Here is a 22,834-nt window from a genome sequence, read left to right on the forward strand (position 1 = left end):
GGGCGGCGGGCATCGGTTGGAAGGGCGCGCAAGCGGGCTGATTGATGAATGTACCAAATATTGATTGGAAGGTACAGGCATCCACATCCACATCCACCCACCCTCAACCCGCTACTCAGGCACGATTCATACGCCAAACCAGTCCTGCCTGCACTTTTGCGCTACGCACTCCTCCCCTACCCACTTGGCGGCCCAGCATCAGCATCAGCACCAGCACCAGTGCCACTGTGAAAGCACGCGCCTACTTTTACTTACACCGGGGACCCAAACTCGCTCGCTCGCAGCAACCCCTCGACACCCACCGACCCGAGCAACAAGAAAAAAAGGCGCAAGCACCCATTTTTGGACCTGACCATTCCTCACTGGTCACCTTTTCCTCTGCTTCCCCCCAGTCCCAAGAGGGAAGAGAAAAAAAACCCAGACAAGAAAATAAGCACAGGCTGCAATTGCCTGCCACCCACACCCCCATTCCCGCTCAAAACGCTGCCACCGCCTGCCTACTGCAACAAGCTACCACCAAAGCAGCTTGACCCAACTACCAACTACAGAAAGAGGCTCTCTCCGCTCGAGGCCAGATTCAGTATAGGTCGTCGGCACCACACTCAAAACAGCATCTCCACCACTTTTTTTTGCCTTTTTCGTGATACCCTCGATAGTATTGCCGTCAACCATGGCCGACATCACCGACCAACACGACCAAACGTCGCCCAACGATCTCGACGACGGCCATGCCGTCGGCAACGGCAGCGCCGAGCCTCGTGGTGTCAAGCGCGCCCGCCCTAGTGTTGCCGACGACGATGATGACGACGATGAGAAGGGTGGACGCGAGCGTCGCAAGATTGAGATTAAGTTCATCACCGACAAGTCGCGTCGCCACATCACCTTCTCCAAGCGGAAGGCGGGCATCATGAAGAAGGTACGTTGCCACACTCTACCATTGCCCACCTCGTCCGGCAATTCCGTCCATCCAATGCCTACCTATATTACCTCATTGCGCGTGAAATCCGACGCGACTGCTTGCTGCTCGCTATCGAGCCCAGCGCGTTTTTCTTTTTAACCATCTTCACGCGCTTGCTTTGCGCGGATTATCGAAATGAACACGTCTAACATTGGCATCTGCAGGCTTACGAGCTTTCTGTCCTCACAGGCACGCAAGTGCTTCTTCTGGTCGTCTCAGAAACCGGTCTCGTCTACACGTTTACAACCCCCAAGTTGCAACCGCTCGTCACTAAGGCTGAGGGCAAGAACTTGATTCAGGTACGAAACCACCACACCATCTATTGTGTCTGCACAGGCCTTGAAGAACCACTTGCTGACTTCTCTGCAGGCATGCTTGAATGCGCCTGAGCCCAACCCTGGCAATGAAAACGGCGTCGACGACTCCAACCAAGTGGAATCACCTGAGGAGCCCCCGAATCAACACCTGCCACCTCAATCGAGCCGACCAGGAATGCCGCCGAACCACATGCCCCCTGGCTACGGCATGCCCAACGTGCCTGTCGACCCCCAGCAGGCTTTGGCCTACTCGAGTTACATCCAGCAGCGCGGTGCGCAATACGCCATGCCCCCGCAATCGGGCATGCCACAGCACACCTCGCACCAGTCGTAACGACGATACTGTGACAAATTCGATTTGTTCTCACCTGCGCCAACCTGATACCCAGAATATAATTGCATTCACACGAGCCTCTCATTTCCTACCGAATTTTGATAAAACCCTGCGTCATAATATTCGAGGCTACGGTGCGGCGTTGTTCGGTCGCCTTGATTCTACTGCTCTTTTATTCTTCCTTCATTTTTTGTTCTTTTTGATCCCCGATTGCGACAACTTCAGTCCATCTTCTCTTCTCCCATGCATCACGTACAACCGTGAGCTCTGCCTCGGAGAATTCGGACGATTCTGCCTCACGTGCATGGTCCGATGTTTCAGCAAGTTAATCTCAACACTTCTATTCCAAGATCATGTTTGTGCATGGTCGCATGGACATTGGAGATGTCCTATCATCTCGTTATGAGGACATATATAACCGTCTGTGCTTGTCACCCCAGGAGCACATGGTTGACCTTTTTTTTATTCCAACGTTCCATCTCTCTGGTTGCGGTCCGTCAGGAGAAGGGGCGCTGAACTGGGTCGGTGACTTGAATATGGCGCACATCGACTCGGCTTATTCTATGCATTGCCCAGGGGAGGAGTCTAGGGGTTCTGCGTAGGGATTACGACGGACGAAATCATGATTCATGCATGGTGTGGCTATGATGGCAGGGGGAGCGTACCCGCGTGCCAAAAGGGCTGAGTCGGGGCTCATCGTCGCACCACACATTGCTACATTCTACATGCCTCCTGCGAAGGTGCCTTTCGGTCACTCGTTCGACGGCGTCTTTGCCTGGCAATGTTTCCCAAATCACAGAGATACCTTTTTGCGTCGATCTTATGGATTCCCATGGAGAAGTCGGAATGTATGATAGTAACTTTCGCACGTTAGAGTCGATCACACAATGATATTGGTAATCGTGCTCTATTTCCCTGTTCGTTGTCGGTTTTCATGTGACTCGGCAGGTCTTGGTTTCTTAATCGAGATGCCAACCATCAAAATACACAGCAACATCGGATCGGCAGGGTAACACACGGTCGTGTCCCTGTACCGATGGTGTAGAGAAACTGTTCACCATCGTCACCTGGCGGATTGTATGGCCAATGTTGTGCTAATTTGCCCCGTTGTTGTTTGCGTGGCACTTCAGTCACAAGAAATAGGACAACCCGCAGTTTGTATCGGATGTTCCCGAAAAATTGATGATCTGCCGATGTCATAATTTGGACAGTGATACGCAGTGGTCCTATAAATATCGCAATACAGCAGAAGGTTATCGGTTGCGGTCCGGTTCGTGTGGTGCACCCCCGCTCAGGTTCGCCTTCCATGATATCATCATCCAGCCGTCGATACCCACCGGCCAGCCCGCTGTCGAAGAGACTTGTGAGCTTGGAGAGGGGGAGCAATATTCAGAAAGGTAGGAAGAAGCCATGATAAGATTCATGGGAAAAGGGAGAAAAGACATTGAAGTCTGTCCGGGGGAGGGGGTTGTTGTGGTTCATATAAGTCTGGGACGGGTAAGGGTGGGGAGAGGAAGGGGAAGAGGGGCGATTTAAGCTCTGGTCTTTTCTCTGTTTGTGTGTCTTTCTCTCTCCGAAAGGGAATAAGTAGATGACGATCTCTCGTTATAATCACAAGTGCCGAATGCGGCAGATGCATATGATACAATCAATCAACTACATTTGTTTCGGGAAAAGGCCCCGGGGTCCCACGCTTTTCGGCACGGCGGAAAAAAAAAGTGCCTTCCTAATGCGCTCAAAGTACGAAAACAGACATATTACAAGATGATTCATATTATCGACCACGCGTGCAGCGTACCACTGAAACACTCTTTCACTTTTAAAGTAGTAATAGTTATATTTACCGTCGCCCTCGTTTCTGTAAATGCTGTAGCAGGCTGACTTATAAAGTGGTGACGATTTTGTACAGCAATTGAGTACACCACTCGGGCATGTTCCAAGGGTGACGAACGAACCCCAGAGATGGCAGTAGGGCCGCCGTGTTCTTGCACAAAACGTGACGGGGTTGTGCGTGTCATTTCATATAGATTAAGTGCAATGATGATGCTTATTGTGTGATGAGATGATGCCGTTCGGTATCTGATGATTGCAAGGTGCGGCTGTCGTCGACCGGGTTTCAGGGAGCCTCAACTTCACGATTCCCAGGTTTTGACTGGTTAGGGACGCCAGTGAGTGAAGTGGAGTCTCTACGGGAGTGTGTGCGATGCTGGTTGCGACTTAAGCCTAGGCAAGTGGGGCTGGAGCCAGGGAAGAGCACTTGCGCGAGAATGAGCATGTTTCTGCAACACTAAGCCGTGAGTAGTGTGGCTATCGGAATTGATGTATCGGTACTTCTGAATTACACTGACTGCCTCTCATTGATCCATGTTTCCCGTCTCCGTCCATCGGGCCACGGCGAGATGGTGCGAGAATGGTGATGAATGTCCGAAGTTCAGAGGACCCTTGGGGCCTTTGGATTGAATACGATGGAAAATTTTGAAGTGATTAACCCGCAAGTAATATGTCGCTTGCTTTCGCCTGACGCCCACTCCCATCCCTTACTAATTAATCGTTAGGATCCCCTCTCCCTTTCCTCTTCTTGACGGAGGGTCTAGCCCACATCCGTTCAACAGGTTCAAGGGGGTGATTCGAGTCCATGGGCCCTTCCCTCATCTTTCTTTTCGTGTTCATTCATCAATGTCATATCCACAGCGAGATCCTAGTCATCTAAACGACCAATATTATCCAATACAACTTCAGCCTAGTGCTCCGATGTGACGGTGTAACGGCCAACCAAAAGACTGCCCACGAACACACCGCCGAGGACAGAAAGGAAGTAACCGACGTTCATCGTCATGACTGCCAACATGCTGTAGAATAATAACGTTAGCTCGGGGTTATATGACAAGGAGAGAGGGGGGAGAGAGAGAGACAGAAGAAGAAGAAGAAGCATACAGAAGATAGCCAACACCAGCAATGACCGTATCAATAACCGCGCGCACGGGGTCGACGCTCAGCCGCCAGGGGCGCGCGTGAGTCTGGACCTTCTTGACGACCATGACGTCCTCCTCGACGCCGTTCTCCGAGAGCGTCATCTTCTTGGCGAGGCTGTCGGCCGAGACGCGCTCGGCCATGGGCTGCTTGCCCTGGACGGCGACGTAGCGGCGCTTGAACTCCTTGTCGAGCCAGCGCGACTCCTGGATCGACTTGAGCGCCAGCAGGCCCCGCAGCAGCGTGCCCAGCACGATCAGGAAGATGCACGTGGCCGCGTAGCCGCCCGCGCTCTGCGGCGTCCAGGCCATCGAGTACAGCGGCGTCTTCTGCGACGTCTGGAAGACCGACATCATCATCATCATGCCGCCCGAGGAGGAGGACGAGCTGGACCCGGACATGCCCGACATGTCCATCCCCCTGACATATCCATGTCTGCCATGTCGCCGTGGGGAGCCATTGCGTATATATATTGCGAAGTTGGTTGAATTGGGTGGGTATTAGTAGTGGCGGTGGTAGTCGCTTAAAAATGGCAGGCACCAGTCCTGTTTAGTATAAATCCTGCGGATGAGCGTGATGTTTTGTTTTGCGGTAGTAGTTTGTTATTTGGGGGAAGAAGTAATCGAAAGAGAGGTCCGGCCTAAGTCATGAAAGTTCAGATCGAGAGGGAAGTGGCTGGCGATAGTTCAGAGAGAGGGGGCGCGCAGCCGATGGTTTTAATATATTAAGCGTGAGCAAGTTTGCGACCTTTTTCCCATCTACTCCCGTGTTATGTAACACCAGAATTGGAGGCTAGTGCGACTCTGTCTCTCTCTCTCTTCTTTCTGGGGAAAAGAGACAACAGCACACCGACAACCCAAGTCGTCCGAAAATCGTGCAGCGTTTTGAGAAGGTTATTCAAACACGCACGAAGAACACCCGACGACCCTGGTCTTCACTACGTCGTACTCGTTGGGTTAGTCGAAAGCTGGGGACCGGGGTCGAGGAGTGTCTAGACCTGCCCGTCCGCATGAAAGCTTGTCGACCGGAGTCCAGAAAGCCGGGACACCTTGGCAGCGTCTGATTTTCCTTATTCCTGGGGAAAGCGAGCGTTCCGGCGTGGGTGGCAGTTTGCTGTGCAATTGTGGTCTTGGCAATTGATTTGCGAGCAAGCATTCGAAGAAATGTTATCCAGGGAAGGGATCAATTGATTAGGAAGAGAAAGAAGAAGCAGGGGAATGAATTGATTGAGTGAGGGATGGGATAATCTACACCTCTTTCTTTCAAGACACCCAGACGCCACAGATCTCGCCGGTAGGTGCTACCACTACTAATAATAACAACCTGCATATTTGGCATCGTCCGAGGCCACAGCTAGTGGTAATTCCGACCCATACCAGAGAGCCTTCCTTCTTCTTTTCTACACCGGCTTACTCATGTTGCTGGTAGCACGACTGTCAACCGCTACCTTGCCGCCGCCATCCATTCCCGGCTACCGCATTCCTGGGTGATATCGCCATATCGTGGAACACGTTGTTGTGGGCTTTGTTTTGCTCAAATGTGCTCAACAAAGGAGTCGGGGCTGCGCAGGGTCTCGAAGCCAAGTTCGGTTTCGTGCCAGACTCCGAACCCGCTGATTTGCCCATCGCGACTACACCTTCCCACTTCAGCATCTCCCCCCTCCCTTTGTAGAGGTACTTGCCGACTTACACGGAAGCCTGCGATCATCAATCGGCTTGTCGGTGTTAGTCCAAACCGTTCACTTGAATTGACTTCGCTCCATATCCCCCATCCCATCTGCTCTGACTGCGATCTGCGGCTGAAACAGGCCAGCCCGCCATCTGGGAGTGACATCATGCTTGAGAAAGGCGGTTGGGGGCTTCGTTCGATGTTATGTATCTTTTCCTCTTCGGCCTGCTGAGCGAGCTCTCTGAAACACGACCATGCCCATGCGACGATGGCGCCGTCTCTAGCCGCTGCCACGATCGCTCAACCCGCTCGTCCAAACATTCTGGCAGTTTGCGCGCGCAGCCAAACGCGCTCGCCGCGGGCCCCGGCCTTCGCAACCTGTTAAAACAATTGTGGATGTGCTGCTCGCTCTCGTTGTGAGCATGATGGACGAACGGGTCGAGCATGGGTCCACGGTCGATGAGTTCGCTGGCTATATCTGTAGTTGAGAACTATACTACTATTATGGCCAGGTATTGCATGACAGAATATCCTAGGAAGTTCTAAGCAACTCCAGCCATGTCTTCTCTCCTGAATCATCTCCAGAAGTCGGAGCTAAGTCGTTCACTGGACTATGATCTATTGGACAAGTCCTCACTCGAAGGGCTTATACAGACCACTCCGGGCCACGGGCGCATTGGGGAACGTTTCCTCGCCTTATTCGCTTTTACCGTATAAGGCAGAAGTTGGCCTCTTACGAAGCAGCTCTGTTGGCAACACTATCGGGCAATCGGCCTTATACGACTGAGCTTTCTTTCAGGTGATGACAACCGGCCTACCCTGCAATCGCATATAGCAGTACTTTGCCGCTAATGTGTTCCCATCTCAGAGTCTTGGCCTTGAAACACAAAGACATTGCCGAATGGTAGGGAGATAGCGAGTTGGTTGTCTTGCTAGCTGATGCCATCAGCCAGCTCCAATACCGCACAACATTTCCGTGACTTCACATATAAATTGGTATTACTCACAGGAATGACTGGCGGGGAACTTTCGTAGCCCAGCCCAAGGACAACTTGGATATTTGATGTATCCCTCCATAGATATATAGGCGAAACATCCAGGATTATCGGGCGTATGCAGAGAAGCTTGCAGTCCTAGACTAAGCCCCATATCGTGAGTGAACTAGGTGCGTTGATGAAAGTATTGCCCTGCCTTCTTTCATATGAGCCTGCCGAAATTCTCGTGTCGTTCAGGCTTCCTGGTTTGTCGTGGTTTATGATGCTACCAGTATCCTCCTTGTCATCCAATAGTATCTCAAAACGTCTAGCGAGGTTGCGGTCAATGTCAAAGTCTCTCTGAAGGTGTGATCCTTGAGGGTCAGTTCACCTGTGCACATTCAACCATTGGTGTATTACAATATGCAGCTATATCTAGACTCGAATACCGCAAACCATAGTAGCTATTCTCTCCGTTGATTGCAGCCGTGTCTTCGCTCAGTCCAACGTAGCAGCAAATACACCATATAAGGACCCCAATACGAACCCTGGAAGGCAAAATAAGAACAATGATACCCTGACCGATCTAGATAATTCAAATCGTATAAAATTGCACCTATGGTATGGGATAGTAGACTTGAGCCCCTTTGGGCTGGGATTAACTGAAAGCCCCCCCCTTCTCGTTCCTTTGACCGAGCCATTTGCCTTGGAGACTTGGGAGATGCCCGTTTGCTTTATATGAAGTTCCCAGTCTGACGCTACCCTTGTAGTGTGGGTGAGGGTGTAAAGACATGCGATGCTTCTTGAACTATACAATGGGCATGATACGTCCTCCGCTTGGTAGTCGTCGTTAGCAACACCGTGAAGGTAATGATCCTGAAATCCGGTCAAGCCTCCTACCACGGCGCTCCTGGTGAATACGGCCAAGTACATTAGAACTTTCGACGGCTAATTGTATTTATAGCCTTCTTGTCCTGGCAGGAAACGGCCGTTGAGCCGTGTCGTCTTACGCTCCTCTGTCTCGGTCAATCCAGTATCCTGCAGAGTTGTAGGACTTAATGCAGGACTGACATGAAGAGAGCAGCTCAGTATCACCATGGCTGCCTCTGGGGTTGGTATCTTTGTTAAGCAATGCACCTGCAATTTCTGCCCAAAGCGTTCTTGATAGATAGAGGCCATCTCGATGGATGGTTATTAGAACTAATGGAGGAGTCTGCGTGGGTCATGGCCTTGGGGCGTTTGCTCAAGTGGTTGGGCATTACATATACGCCACGCATGTATGCCATTGGCAACATCACGCTGGCTCATCCAAACTGTACTGGGGTTAAGTCAGTAGCTAGGAGTGAGTCATAACTTACCGCTGGTGATACTATGTGATGGAAAAGCTCGTAGAGGGCAAACCTATCACCTCACTTGCAGCCGCCAAACATGACAATGGTGGCGAGCAGCCACTCGAAGGGCCATCCCATGAAGTCAAAAGGCGGGTTTCCCCTGGAGTACCACCCTGAGATAGATACATTTCAGATGCAGCCGGTGTCCATGTGTCTGGAGCGACGTAAATGGGGATCGCTACGCATGCACAGTGACCAAATGCGTATAGAAAGCCTGAGCCTGCGCCCCTATTTTTGAGGGGAAGACCATACTGTCTACTTATGTGGCGACCATACAGTCGAGCATATTCATAGAGCTCGTGCTTGATTACGTTCTGTAGCACGTATATGCGTAAGTTGGACGTGAGTGCTCGGAGCAGGAATACGTTCTCGATGTGTGAGGAGACACAAGTAGCGGCGTACGAGGGGACATCAATTGATGGAAGAATGCAACGGAAACTCAATTATTGTTGGTCTCCCATCATGAATGGTTACTGCTTTAGTGAGAGACAGGCCAATATGGTTTCGATAAAGGGGGATGGGGATTCCACTTGTTCACGATGTGCTCCCCCAGCTACAATATTGAAACTTGGCCAATTCAGGGGAGCCTACTCAGCAACATATAACATATAAGCAAGAAGTAGTATGAGGTTCTACATTGTCCGCCACAATCAACCATCAGGTGTATTTACTCCCTCTATCTAGTCTCCAGAAAAGATAAATCCCGTAGTGTCTGTCCTTCAACCCTTGGGCACAACCTACACTTCGCATCGGCAAGACGCAGAAGCCTCCATCTCATGATACCATACCAGAGCCCAGATATTCTTCCCCCTTCCCCCTTACCTTCATACATGCGCTCCTTGGTAGATCTTCTGTGCCATATATGGTCGTACGAACCACAGGCCTCAATGTTGGCTATGTAGAGCGATGGCTTGCCAGCACTACTACCCCCTAAGCACCATGTCCATACGGAGTGCCACTGAACTTGTCATCATCATCAGTATAGCATTACAAGCATCCAATGGAAACAGAAATACGCAAGGGATACTTGGCATGGGGGAGCTGGTATAGGATACGTAGTCCATGTGACTGTTTATCTGCGCTTCGGCATGAATTATATCCTGACTATCATTGTTCTTGTTTTGAAGGAGGACCCGTTCAGGGGTTACACTCTCTCTTGTTACATAGATACACTACCAATCCTAATCGCACACACCCCAATAGACAGACCCCTGGCCAGAAGAGCATCCTGCTGCCCCGTATCGTCTCGTCTTCGCCAGCACAGGGAGCACCCTCGCCGAACAACCAAAACCTACCCTCGATAGGCAACAAACGCGCCTTGTCTCCCAGAAAACCTACACCCAACAATTGGGGTCGGCGGCGTGGCCTCCGAAATGTATATTCATTTAGATACGACGTAGGTACAGTCAACTGTGTTGCTGCTTCAGCTTGCCATGGTAGCCCTTGCTCACAAGTATCTTCCGACTGACATTGATCTGCATAATTTCCATTCACGGCAACAAAAGGCGAGTTTCGAACGAAAAAAGGGGGATCGACCAGCCGGCCGTTTACTTTACATCTCGTAAACGGCGGCTGTACGCTGTGTTTTTTCTTTTTCTTTTGCCTTCTCCTTTTCACACCTCCCTACTATGCCTTGTCGCATACGCGCGAAATTTGGTGACGGACATACCCCACCCCACCACGTTAAATAGACGCATGCAGTGAAGCAGCAAGTGCTTTTGACATGACGGCGAGACACCCGCAACGCATGGATGGGGGCTGAGAGAGAGAGAGACTCCCGGCAGCAGGCATGGGGTTGGGAAAAGGGTCCATCCTTCGTCCCCTTCCCCAAAGAGAAAAAGCAAAGATGGGCAGCTTCATGGTTTCGGGCCAAGGAACGGCGGCGATCGGCGATGCAAGGGGAGGGAGATGGGCATGTCAATCAGGTAGGGAGTCTGTTTTTTCTTCTTCTCCGCCTCCAGATATTACCCTGAGGTATAATGGGATAGAATGCAATTATTCTGATCAGCTGAGCAGTTTTGGTACTGATTAAGCTCGTGCTGTATGCAGAGATGTTTTACCAAGTCACTCGGTACTTTGAATCTTCCAATGTCAACTGAAAGAAGGTAGAGACAGGTCTAAATGTCATGCAAGATGACAAGTCGATAACCCAATCGCCTTTGGCCTGCCCCGGCCGTCCTTCCTCCGTTTAGTCTTCTTATCTCTAATCCCAAGTCAGATGAACCCTGTCCATCGGGGGCGGAAAACGAGATTTGTCACAATCTTATATATTGAAATATGCCATGCCGAAACGCAATTCCAGCGGCGAACAAAAGGTCGAAACAAAGGCACGGGGTGCGCGAGAGAGGAACGGAGAGGAGAGGAGAAGGAGAAGGGTGGGAGATCAACGCAGGGGTCCAGGGTACTGTTACCGGCGCCCGCGCGGGAAGCAAAACAAGGTCCCGAACAACGAAGAACGAACGCGCTGATCGACCATCTATCTCCATAATACTTCCATTATTGGATTGCACGATACAGGCCAGGGCCATGTCCATTCGAATGCCAGTGGAAGGAAGGATCATCGTTGAACCCCTCAGGCTGTACTGCATACCAGTGTGCAAAGTCCGCCATGTCAGCCTCATATTGCCCAGAGCGCTCAACGCAGCATCCTGGGGCATGGCATTCTCAGTCTGCATTAGTCGCAATACAAGTCGGCCAGGCACTCGACCTTAGAGGCTATTTGTCACGCAATGTTGCGCAGAGAGCGGTGTGATCCGATGCATTGCCAGCCAGCCGGGGGGCCTCTTCCGGCTGTTAGAACACATGGTCGTTGAAATGGGTGCGTGAAAAAGCAAAAGAAGGCAAAAAAAGAAAAAGCACTCTAAGGGCTCTCGCTGGATCTAGTACCCGCGACCCAAATAGATCTGGCCAAGAACCGTCGGGTGTAGATTGCAAATGCTTTGCTGTCCAAGCAATCGTCGCCTCTCCAGCAGATGGGCATCATTTGGAATACTTTACTTTCCGCACAGGCAAGGCAGTGATTTCTCATAACGTCGCACATACAAGCCCGGGAATAGGTAGACAAGGGATCTCGGAAACGTGGACCGAAGCCATCAGCAGCCTCGATCCCGCGAGATCTGGGCGGCGCCCAGTTGTCTGCAAGCCAACCGTAGCTCGTCTCATCCTGCCCCATTGCCACCTTCTTCACAGGCATCCAAGACACGTGCCCCTTTCATGGTCTTTATCCCATCATCTGAAGAATGTGCACCCCACGAGCGGGTGTTTGGCAAGAGAGAATTTGCTGGCTGGTTGTATCATGGTTACAGAGCATATTTTCTTCCCTGGGCTTGCATGGCCAGACCGGATCATTCCCCAAAGAGGCAAGGTTCAGTGACAGTGGAGGGCTGGAAACACCATAGGAGCTGTGCTCCAGTCGTGCGGGGAGAGCAGAATGAATGAGAGAGGAAGCCATGCAACAGGAACTGCCATGAAGCACCGCATACTGCAGAGCTATACCCCCAGAGGCCCAGGATATCCAGGCATTGTTTACGGAGATCTTCGTGTTGCACACCTCGCCGACCACTCCGCATACTAGTCGTAAGATTCTGCAGGGTGGTGTGCACATACCCAACTTGATGCGAATTGCAGACGAGAGCTACTGTCCAAAGTCTTTACCGGTGGCAATCTCTGCCCTGCCCTCGGTGTACGAGAGTTCTACACGGAATACGACTATGCCGATTTACATACGGCAATCACCTGACATCCTGACGGGCGTGGTGGGATCCTGGTCCTGGTGACTCTCGAGAAGACCTCTTTGGATGCGCTGACACTGGGATCGTGAGAGGCTGCTTGCTGATGGAAATGCCCACGCGATGTCGGTGAGATTCAAGATGAGCAGAGCAATCGCCATCAGTGGAAGACGGCACAGGACATATCGACATGGAATGCTATCATAGTTCCTGATTAGGAAAACAATGCATGGGCTAGTCCACCCGTCGAGATGATGGCGCCGTCATCGGTTTGGGCTGAAGAAGGCCTTCTAGAAACAGAACCCCCCATGCCCATGCCCATGCCCATGCCCATGCTGCAAGTGCGTGCTGCAAGAGCCCTGGCTGAAGCCTGCATCGTTGCGACGCGAGCCAGACCGTGCTTGCAGTGGGTGGTCGTGCTCCTACGATGTCGTTGGCGAGCCATTCGGGATTATGCCGCCGTGCGTGCTTAATTGGTGGTCTCGTGCCAACCAACACGGTCGGGTTGGCACTAGCAATTCGTTGTCGCCTAGCCAGCTGCTTCTGAATCGTACGTACAAACCAGGAAACGTGCTTCAATCGTGCGTGTCGTATTCACCTTCCCCTGCGAGTCGAGTCGACCAGAGAGCCCGGCTTACTCGCTGAACGCATCGCAGAGCAGGATCTGATGCAGGTGCTGCAGGCTCTGCAGGCGCTGCAGCTCACCAAAGCCACTGGGAAGTCTGAATGGCTTGGAACACCCATACTGTATGTACTATTCCACAGGATCCGTGGCCGATCGCCCGGCGAAGGGGATCGGGGCTTGCAAGAAAGGTAAGAAGATGGATGTATCTCTCGTAAGTATTCAACCAAAGATTGTGATTGGCTGGACGGGGAGGGGGGTTCAAGGGATGGCAGGAAGTCTCGAGGGTTGAAACGAAACTAGTTGGATGGCCAGTGCCAATCATGTCATCGCAAAGGTCTAGGTCGGGCGAGGCGGGCAGACGATACTTCGGGCAACCGCAATGCTTAACTGCCTACTTCCTGGTAATGAGTCTGGTCGGATACTTTCAGGGTGTATCGGGGGAAAGGCCAATGAGTCGGGTCGAGTCGGGTCGGATCCAGTCGAGTCAAGAGAAATCAGATAGAGAGGGAGAGGAGGAGGAGGAGGAGGAGGAGGAGGAGAGACGCGGAGAGTGTTGGGAATCCCACGATGCTCGACTCTGACCACCCACCAGTACCAGCGAGCAGATACAGAATGGGCTTGCAGGCCCCGAATTGACATGGATCCGGCATGCATGCCCAAGTAGTCGTTTCAGCTTTGGAAGAGAAGAGGAAGAGAGCAAATATATGAAGATGCAGCGCGTCTCTTTAACCTTGTTTACGCCATGCAGATGCCTCTTAGTGCTTGGGTCGGCTCGAGGTTGATGTCAAATCTAGACATTGGCATGGACCTGCCATCCCATCTCTTGATGGCGGGGTCGTCTAACCTTGGTACTTGTGTGTGTGTGTGTGTGTATGTGTCTGTACGGAGAGGTAGGTAGCTACATACATAAGCTTATGGGCAGGACCTTGTTGTGAAAGTCTTGTCTCGAGGAAGGAACCGGATCCTCAACGAGTTTGGCTGCCTTTGGACCCAAACCTTACCACAATGGGCACTCTGGCGCACTGAGCCGTGAGATCGGAGCCGAGACGCCCCCCATCATCGTGTGTGACCTGCCCGTCGGTGTTCATCCCTATTGGGGAGTCTGGGTCCTTCCTCTAGAGCGGGGGGACAGATCCCTGCAAAAACGAACGGTCCCGCCCATGGATGTCTTGTACGAGGTATGTAGGTACTCGTGTCGGTGGGACGGATGATAAATTGTGATTGAGAACAATTGATCGTTAATATGCAAACACCGACATACATGAGCATACATGTGTGAAATGGGAACGTAGAGAAATACTGCAGCTAATATAATAACAGTTCCTCCTATATCGGCCGTATCGCGATGGACCTGTCCATTTGTTCCAGTAGGTCATGTGCTGCAGCACACGTACATACATGATGAGGAGAGCTCTGGCCTTTTTCGCTTCCACTCTTGGCTTAACTTGATTCGGGGCAGCTGCTGCAAAGAACCATGTAAATCGGACATGTCGTGTTACACACAGAATCCAGCTCAGTCCATACTATATGCCCTGAGAGGAACCCGGTCCCAATCATGCACGACGAAATCCATCACACCTATTATTGATATTGCTAATATTGAATAACCAATAAATGCGACAACTATGCTAAAAATGGAATCACGAGATAGGGCAGGTAGGTGAGCGGGCCCCCAAGCCTAATATATCAAGCACTCAGATGGGTGGGAAGGAGCAGCATACCGGGTGTCAACCTGGATTAATTTACCCCTTACTGTCCGTGTAGATAATAGACTGCGAGGTCATGATAAAGGGCTGAACGACCGAAACGATATTGTAGCTGCTGAGTCCCGGACTATATATTTATTATCCGTGTCTTAGAGAACCAGCCACCGCCGTTACAGAAGCTTGTCATTAGCTAAGCAATAGCGGCCCGCTTGTGCTGCCTTCTTCATTTTCATGACCGGAAGCCAGAGCGTCGCTGAGAAGGAATATGTTCGGGTCAGAGGGCCATTCACAGAGGCCTCTCGCTCTCTCGTCAAGAGCTACCAGAAAGAGCTAGATACTCTATACCTACTCGTCTACTATCTACCTGGACCAGTCCCCTTCCTGACTAGGCAGTCCCGGTCTCCTCACTAACAGAGATACAATTTCAGATAGGCGACTACTTGACACCGACTTCTCAGCAATGCCCACGGCATTCTACTTGGTTTAGTCGGCCTGCGCAGCCTCAATTGGAACCACGGGGACCACGAATAAAAAAGCAGCAAGACGAGGGGCGGTCGGTTGACGGAAAGAAAAAGCACTTTGGCATTCCAGCTCCCACGTTCCGATCGGATCAAGTCATCTCAGCTACGTTGCACAGGAGGAAGAAGAAGAAGGAAAGGAAGCCGCCCGTTGCTGATGACATGTTGGAGAGCATCATCGTGTCAGCCGCATCCACATTGTGCCTTGAGTATCGTGGGATCCCTTGCATTTGACTTACATCCAGCGGGAGGGGACACCAAAGCACACTGGCGTGCAGCTTTAGCTGTGGCCACCGATTAGAAGTAAAGATGTAAGCAAGTGATTTACTGCATCACGGAACTACCCGTCGGTTAGTATTGCACCCATCCTGATACCCAGCCCACAGCTCCCAATTGCGAATGCATCGCTAATATACCTACATACTTACTATTGCTAGACGCCAGTTTGTGCACTAGTACAGGGCCAGAATGAGTTGGCGCTTTTAAGCGACAAAAGGAAAGTGAAAAGAAGAAATGAATTGAATTGAAATGAGAGATCGGTGTATAGGTACTGTGTCATGGCTGAACTGCGTCCTGTAGTCTTTGCTCGCCTGGAAATGGAGTTAGGGGTATCAAGAGCAGCATTTGCAGGTTTCCAACACCGGCAGTATACGCCACGGCCTAGACCCCTTTGGCTGTCCGAAGAGCTCTGCCCAGCTGCAGGTGCAGGGCACATCTCCCAGGGCCCAGAGCAAAAGGAAGGGTGTACGGATGTCGAAGCGAACTTGCCCCTACTTAGTTAATGAAGGTGTGTGGGCTCATCGCAGTGATTGCATACTACCTACCTGTGCATACCAAGACGCATCTATAGCATTCAAGCTGATGCAGCGTAAACTGGTATAATCTTTTGCCATTGGGGAGCCGAAGGGGGTCAGCTGCAGCCCGAGCTTGGAGCAATCGGCTGCATGTATCTAGGCGTATTCGTCAGCGTCATGGGGAGAGGAATACGAACCAATACCGGGACAGTTCCAGATATGAGCAGAGCAAACAGCTTTGACGCTTCCATGGTAGCCGATTCACCCACGAGATCGCATCACATTGCATCGCGTCGATCAACTTGAATCCTGGCAGCCGACGACCAAGCGGAATGTGGGATTCCAGCCGCAAGAGAGACATGGCATAGCATCGCATGGCACCCACTTGGACGGGACGAGCAGCAGAACCAGGCTAAATCGCGGAGCTGAAAGAACTAGTCTGGTCTTCCTCCAGGCAGTCCAATGGTGACTGCTACGCCAAGACAATAAAGAAGAATCGCAGGGGGGTAGGAGGAGAAAAGAAACCAGAATGAATTCACACTCTGCCAGTTGGGCCAATCCTGGCCTTGGTAGGAGAGAGGGCAGCGCAGGGTGCTGCTTCTGCTGCTGCTGCTGCTGCTTCTACTGCGCTGCTGGCTGGGATGGATACATTGATTGATTTGATACCATGCACGGAGTACTGGACCATGGCGCTTTTGCGTTCTGTCATCTGAATTATTGCAAGCAAGCTAGGAAGGGAACCAGGCAGCCTGGAGTTTCTTCCAGTCGTGACTACCACTGGAGACCAGTCTTACTGTAAATACACCCAGTACTTGCAGGCGTGTACTCTTTTCCACTGCTGAGGTTCAACTCGCCTAGCCCGTGGTTTGATCAATTATGGGCCAGCTCGAACCTACTTTGGTAGCCTATTCCCATGGGTTGATGCCCGTGCGTGCGTGGATGGATGTTTCTCCCCCTCAACTCTTCAACTCAACTCTACTACCTACTCGACTGTACCTAAGGCTCAAGAGGCCCCCTGCACCTGCACCTGGGATAACCCCCCTGTCGCGAAAGTGCACATCCGCTGGAGTGACCCCCATGCCAACTAACTTCGCGCTAGGGCAGGGGGGTATCGACGAGGAAAGATATCCTGGTTGGAGCCGAGCAGAACACCAGCCCATTGATCGAATACACGTACACGTAAAAGCGCAGTACTTCCCGTCAGGTATCCTTTTTAGCCCAGCGAGATTACGTCCTCGTGTCCCAGGTTCCTTGTAGGCTGCCCATTACCCTATCTCTCCTAAGTAAGCGCTGGCCAGGGACTACGGACTGCTTCAGCGAATGTCAGATCCGTGGCTGCGAAAGGAACCACGCCTGTGGAATTTCCGACCATTCCGTCTTATGTGACAGGTCTCGGTCTCAGCTTGTTGTTTCTATTATTACCTTGGCCCGTCTGGCGTGGGCTGGGCCAGGCTGCGAGATTGAGGTGTGCTCGCCCGCTCGCCCTTTCTCTCTCTCTCTCTCTCTCTCTCCCACACACACTCTCTCTGCTCACTCACTAGCTGCTGGAGCGCAAGCCTACATCATATCATTCCCACTAAGTCGGACGTTGTCAGTGTGTCAGTCACGAAATAAAATAAAACAAACCTTAGGTTGCAACAATGGGTGCCCGTGTGCATTAAGCAATCCCGGAATCTTGGGTGCATGGTGGGCATGGGGGAGGGTCGCCAAGGCCAGGGTTCTAGCCTCCTCGCTCCCAGTCCGTCCTGCTAGCATGTAGTAGTACGGCGATTCTACCCCTACACACTACTTGCCCCTACCTCTCTCTCAGTGCGTGCTCTGGCTTTGCTGCTCTGACATGATCCGCTCACTGCCCACGGCCAGTGGACGGACAGCTAGCTCACTACCTGCCTAGCTGCCTACACACTTGCCTGCCCGTCCCTCGGTCTCTTCTGTATCAGAGGCAAGACACAGATATGCACAGCATAAACTCTCTGACTTCTGCCAACAACACCAACAACAGTCCCCATCTTGTCGTCACCGGGGAAAGGATCCCGTCACCCTTCCTCCGGAATCAGCTCCATACCCACGCTACGTGACTAACTGCCAGGTCTCAGTCCCATGAATTGTTATAATAAGCTGTAGCCATTGCGACCTGCAGTCCGGCTGAGGCCTAGCATAACTGCAAATCTGACCCCTACCGGCACTTGTTCAGCTGGCCCTGCACCATTATAATACCTGGCCAGCTACATACTTAACAGACCCGACCTGGCAAGCCACCGCCTCTCGGTCCCTAGAGAAACTTCACCTGGTCCCTCGTCCGTCACTTTTCTGGTCGAGGTGCTTGAAACTCGGGAGCAACCTCCCCAAACCAACTAATAGAAGCTATAAACTTACACATGAAAAAGGGGAAGGCAACAACAAGGGGAATCAGAGTTTCCGGGTACCGAGCAGATACCTGGCCCAGCAGTAACCCGCTCAGGGGACCAAGTTGTCACGGCCAAGTCTCGCAAAGGCCCAGTCCGGCAACCATTTCAGCCCAGCTCAGCTAGACTGAGCCCGAGTGAGCTACTTTAGTCTGGGGGGACCAGGTCATCCAAAGTCCAAAGGAGAGATCCCGCCCTAGGGATCCAAGTAGCGTGTTAGTGTACCTACTTACCCCCCCAGTGAGCGAGCGAAAGAAGCCACAAAGCCAGCCGACAGAAGCAAGTCGCCAAAGAGGCGTACAGTACCACAGATACGACCAGGGTCCCAGCTGCTACCCAAAAAGAGACCCTTTGACATATAATCTCGACGACAGGCGCCTCCCGGCGCCATCTTGGGTGATCGACGTCTCCACCGAACACCTCCCACCAACCTACCTTAAAGCTCGTGAACCCACCAGAAAGGCAACCTGCAACTGGGGAGTTCCAACATCTACATCCCTAACCTGTCCTTACCTCCACAGCACAATCGCATTAGCAGTGCTATTCCTCTCCTTGGCTGTTTTTGCCGTCAAGCCATAGCCAGCAGTGGTTGCTGTAACGGCCAGCCCCCATTTTCAACACCACCGCAGGGACAAGTCAACCACCTCCACCACCACCAGCACCACCACAACAACAACAACCACAGCGCCGCGGCCGGCGTGCTTCCCAAGGCCAGTCCCCAGAAGGATACCGAGAAGGATAGTAACGACAACTCAACCTTTCGTAGCCAAACAGAAGCAAACCTCTCTCGTGGACTGGTGGCCGGTTCCTTGTTGTGGGGTTTCAACTTGAACAACCACCTCCAAGCTTTGGCATCACCGTGGTTATTCTACTACCTGAATAACACTACCCGTATGCATCACAAACCTCGGTGGCTACCCTTGTCGACACCCACGGTTTTCCTCCCGGACGTAGTCATCCTGGACACATTTTGACTTTTCCCACCATCTTCACCCGGGTCACAGAGCGACGCGGTGAACAGAAGCAGCCAATTGCTATCTTGGAGCCAGAGAAGGTATTCTAGGGACGCGGGTACGTCGAGCCTTCCTCGCAAAGACTCGGATAACAGCCAGGCACGACGCCGAGTCGAGCCTTTTCCCCCTCTTCGGGACCCTCAAGGGAGAATGGAAATCGCAAGCTTCACCTCTCGTAGACCAGCTGCTGGAGGGTTGCCTCAGTTCCATCTTCCTCCACCCAATTCGCAGGTGGATGTCCAAGTTCCCAGTATGATTCCTCCTCTTCTTTTACATCTTTGATGCCTAGCCCATATTCCCCCGCCAAACCTCATGGTTGCCTGCGAGAAATTATTCCAAGTATCGCCGCCAACAATATTCTCTAGAAACAACCTCACAAAATGGATGGGAACGAGCGTCTAACATGGAATTCAGGAGTCACTGGGACCGACGGCCTCAGCCCGCTCTCGTCCGGCGTGCATAGCGGCAGCTCGCAGAGTTCACAGGCTGGCGGCATTCCACCATACAACAACAACCACCCCCAAGGAAATTGGGCACTGACGCAGAATTCGTCGTATACCTACAGCACCTTGGGCCAAAGTCAGCCAGGACTGATGCAATCGAGTTACAGTGCCCGCCAGCAGCTATACTCCCCTCCTGGGAACGCGTACGGAAACCGAAGCTCGCAGTCGCCCGCAACAGGAGATGGGCTGGTGGCGCCTCCCTACGACAACGTCGGGCCAACATTTCCATCAGCAGTCGCCGGGGGCGGGGTCCGGCCACTCCTCGATGCTTTCGCAGTCTTCACATCATACACCGATGCCGAACTCCATTCTCAGCTCCCAAACCACTGCCCCCAAGCGCCAGCTCCAGCAGCTACAGCAACTACGGATACGTACTCTCGATCGTCGACGACATCTGGGTATTACGCGCCACCCTCGTCCACGCCACATCAACCTTCGTACCCATCTTACTCGAATTCCCACCATTCCCCCACGCAGTCGTCCCCCACAACCACAGGAGCTATCCCGAGGGGGATTCCAGCACTCAGCTCGCATCATTCGATGCATGCGCCGACTCATTATTCCGGTCGTCATTATGGGGGATACTCCGCGCTAGCACCGCCACCAATGAGTGGTGCTGTTCTCTCCAACATGGGGACCCCAAACGCACCAGCAATACTGGTCGGGGGCATGAATCCCATGGCCCATGGCTATCCGCCGCACATGGGACACCACCACATGTACTCCCACGGGCAGCCGCCTCACCAAGAGCGACCTTTCAAATGTGACGTATGCCCACAGTCTTTCAACCGAAACCACGACCTGAAACGTCACAAACGAATCCATCTGGCCGTCAAACCCTTCCCCTGCGAGCACTGCGATAAGAGCTTTTCACGGAAAGACGCACTCAAGGTAATGGCAAATGCGATTTATATATGATCTTGAACTAATACGATGGCAGAGGCATACTCTGGTGAAAGGATGCGGCACCGGCAAGAGCTCACCGACCGAGAACTCGTCCCCACATCGCGAGATGAAACCGGATCCCGATGGCCAGGACCGAAAGAACATATAGAAGGAAATTTTTGGGTCTTCTTACGTTGAGAGCTCTGTGTCGCTCTCTACTTCTGCGAATGCCAACCTGGCGCCAAGCATACAAGAACGCATGTCAACCTTACAGCCTGAATTCTCTCAGCTCGAGTACGAAACCCCTGAATTCGGAAATTCACCTATTGGGTTGTCTTATATCGAGACAACGGAGCTGCGAGCGGCAGTACAATATTGCCCGGGCTTCTTTTCCCATTAATGGACTGCTTTCTACGACGGCGTTAGGTCTTTGATTGTGTTTAGGCTAGCGTCACTGGCTCCGATACTGGGGTGGCTCTTCTGAAGTCCCCCTGGCATGTTTGCATAGACACGGCAACAGCGAATCATTACGACGAAGCGAGACTTGTAAGCGGCTATCTACAGCTGCGAGTTATGGATTGATTTGGAGTACTGGGACATTAAAAAAACACGGGGTTAGTGGGCTCGATGGATCGCGGTAATCGGCAATCGGGCGATGAGTAGTCAAATGGGCTCTGGGTTGTTCAGGCGTTTGCTCAGAGGGTGTTTTTTTCAACTAACGAGATCAACTGCTTGCTTGTGGGTTTCGGGTCAAGCGATAGGGAGACGTGTTTCCATAGAAGACATGTCCCGAATATTTAGGTGTACTATTAGGGAGTTATTTTTAGGGGGGTCAATGGGCAGGAGAATGAAACCGGTTTGGATTTGGGTACGACGGCGTAGAAGCACCCTTTACACATAGGCAATGCGAATCCAGCACATCCTTCGTCCCCTATTTCTTGACGCACAGAGCAGTAGTACAGTGAATCTGGCAGATATAATCAAAGTTGTGGGTGGTTCTATCGTGGTTGTGATGGTTTCGTAAACCTCTCTGCTTGCTTGGAAAGGAGTCTGTGATTGGTGCTGGGCATCTTGTGATATGGGTTGTCTATCCATATTACGAACTTGCTTTTGGGGTTTTCACGAAATATCGTTGGCGTCAGTTTATTCTCGAACATTTGCCACGGCTCGATATTGCCACAAAAAACAAAACAAAAAAACGTTCGAACGACTCTTTCGGGATGGCTTAATCTAGTGCAACCAACTGGGGGATATCGTGGTAACAACAGCAGCAGCGACTGAGACGAATCTATGGTCGGACGTCACATGCCGTGGCGAAAAGGCCGTTGACTCCTGATCTCATCTACCTGGTCCGAAATGCACGACATGACAGCACCAAAGGGGGAAAGGGGACAAGAAAACCCAAAGTAACCTCTGATCCAGGCTTGAATCAACTCAAAAACTTCGCCTTGTGTAATCCATTTGCTAGTAGGTACTTTTTCAGCCAGCTTTTGCTTGAAATCAAATAGTACATACCTACCTACCTAGTCACAGATAAAAACGAGATGACATGGCGCTTGCCAACTCTCTCGCCAGACCAAGATCGGACGTCTACTTTGTTTTTCATTTCTTCCTCTCTTTCTTTCCTTCGTCCTGTCTGCCTGTCTCCCTTGCATACCTAGCTCCTTACTTTTCTTTCCGTGAGCCGACGATCATTGTTTCAGTTTCGTGACCCTCTCGAGCCCTCCTCGCCAGACGCCAAACCAGACATGCATCGATACAATGTGAAAAGGGGGGAAGGGGGTCGGGGGCCATGCTTGGGTTAGGGTCACGCTAGTAATTTGCTCCCAGTCGCTCCTTCTCTCTCTTGCCCACAGACTTCCCATACTTTCCCGAGAAGCGTACGCTAGGAAGACGTACCTGCCACATGATGTTCAGGAGGAAAGAACCAGTCACGGTTAAGCTTTCTTCTTGAGGTGGTTACGAAGTGCGGCGACAGATGAAACTTCGAGTGAACACATATCTAGTTACATAACTAGCTTGCCTTAGTTCTCACGTCAAAACAA

At 51.8% G+C, this 22,834-nt stretch overlaps 3 protein-coding genes across 3 annotated transcripts; 2 read left to right on the forward strand and 1 right to left on the reverse strand.

Moving 5' to 3' along the window:
* Positions 1–670: 670 nt before the first annotated feature.
* Positions 671–1,609, forward strand: PG997_004925 (MADS box; the record flags this gene model as incomplete). The annotated part of the gene is made up of 3 exons (XM_066809240.1): positions 671–916; positions 1,123–1,257; positions 1,328–1,609. 3 exons carry the CDS (start codon positions 671–673, stop codon positions 1,607–1,609), a joined length of 663 nt encoding a protein of 220 aa, XP_066672858.1.
* Positions 1,610–4,349: 2,740 nt separating this feature from the next.
* On the reverse strand, positions 4,350–4,980 carry PG997_004926 (uncharacterized protein; the record flags this gene model as incomplete). Its single annotated transcript, XM_066809241.1, has 2 exons — positions 4,350–4,458; positions 4,544–4,980. The coding sequence occupies 2 exons, from the start codon at positions 4,978–4,980 to the stop codon at positions 4,350–4,352; spliced, it is 546 nt and encodes a 181-aa protein (XP_066672859.1).
* A 14,801-nt stretch (positions 4,981–19,781) lies between these two features.
* Positions 19,782–20,958, forward strand: PG997_004927 (uncharacterized protein; the record flags this gene model as incomplete). Its single annotated transcript, XM_066809242.1, has 2 exons — positions 19,782–20,795; positions 20,845–20,958. The coding sequence occupies 2 exons, from the start codon at positions 19,782–19,784 to the stop codon at positions 20,956–20,958; spliced, it is 1,128 nt and encodes a 375-aa protein (XP_066672860.1).
* Positions 20,959–22,834: the final 1,876 nt, after the last annotated feature.

Source organism: Apiospora hydei, assembly GCF_038363865.1.
Source record: "Apiospora hydei strain CBS 114990 chromosome Unknown utg000004l_segment0_segment0, whole genome shotgun sequence".
Lineage (NCBI taxonomy): Eukaryota > Fungi > Ascomycota > Sordariomycetes > Amphisphaeriales > Apiosporaceae > Apiospora > Apiospora hydei.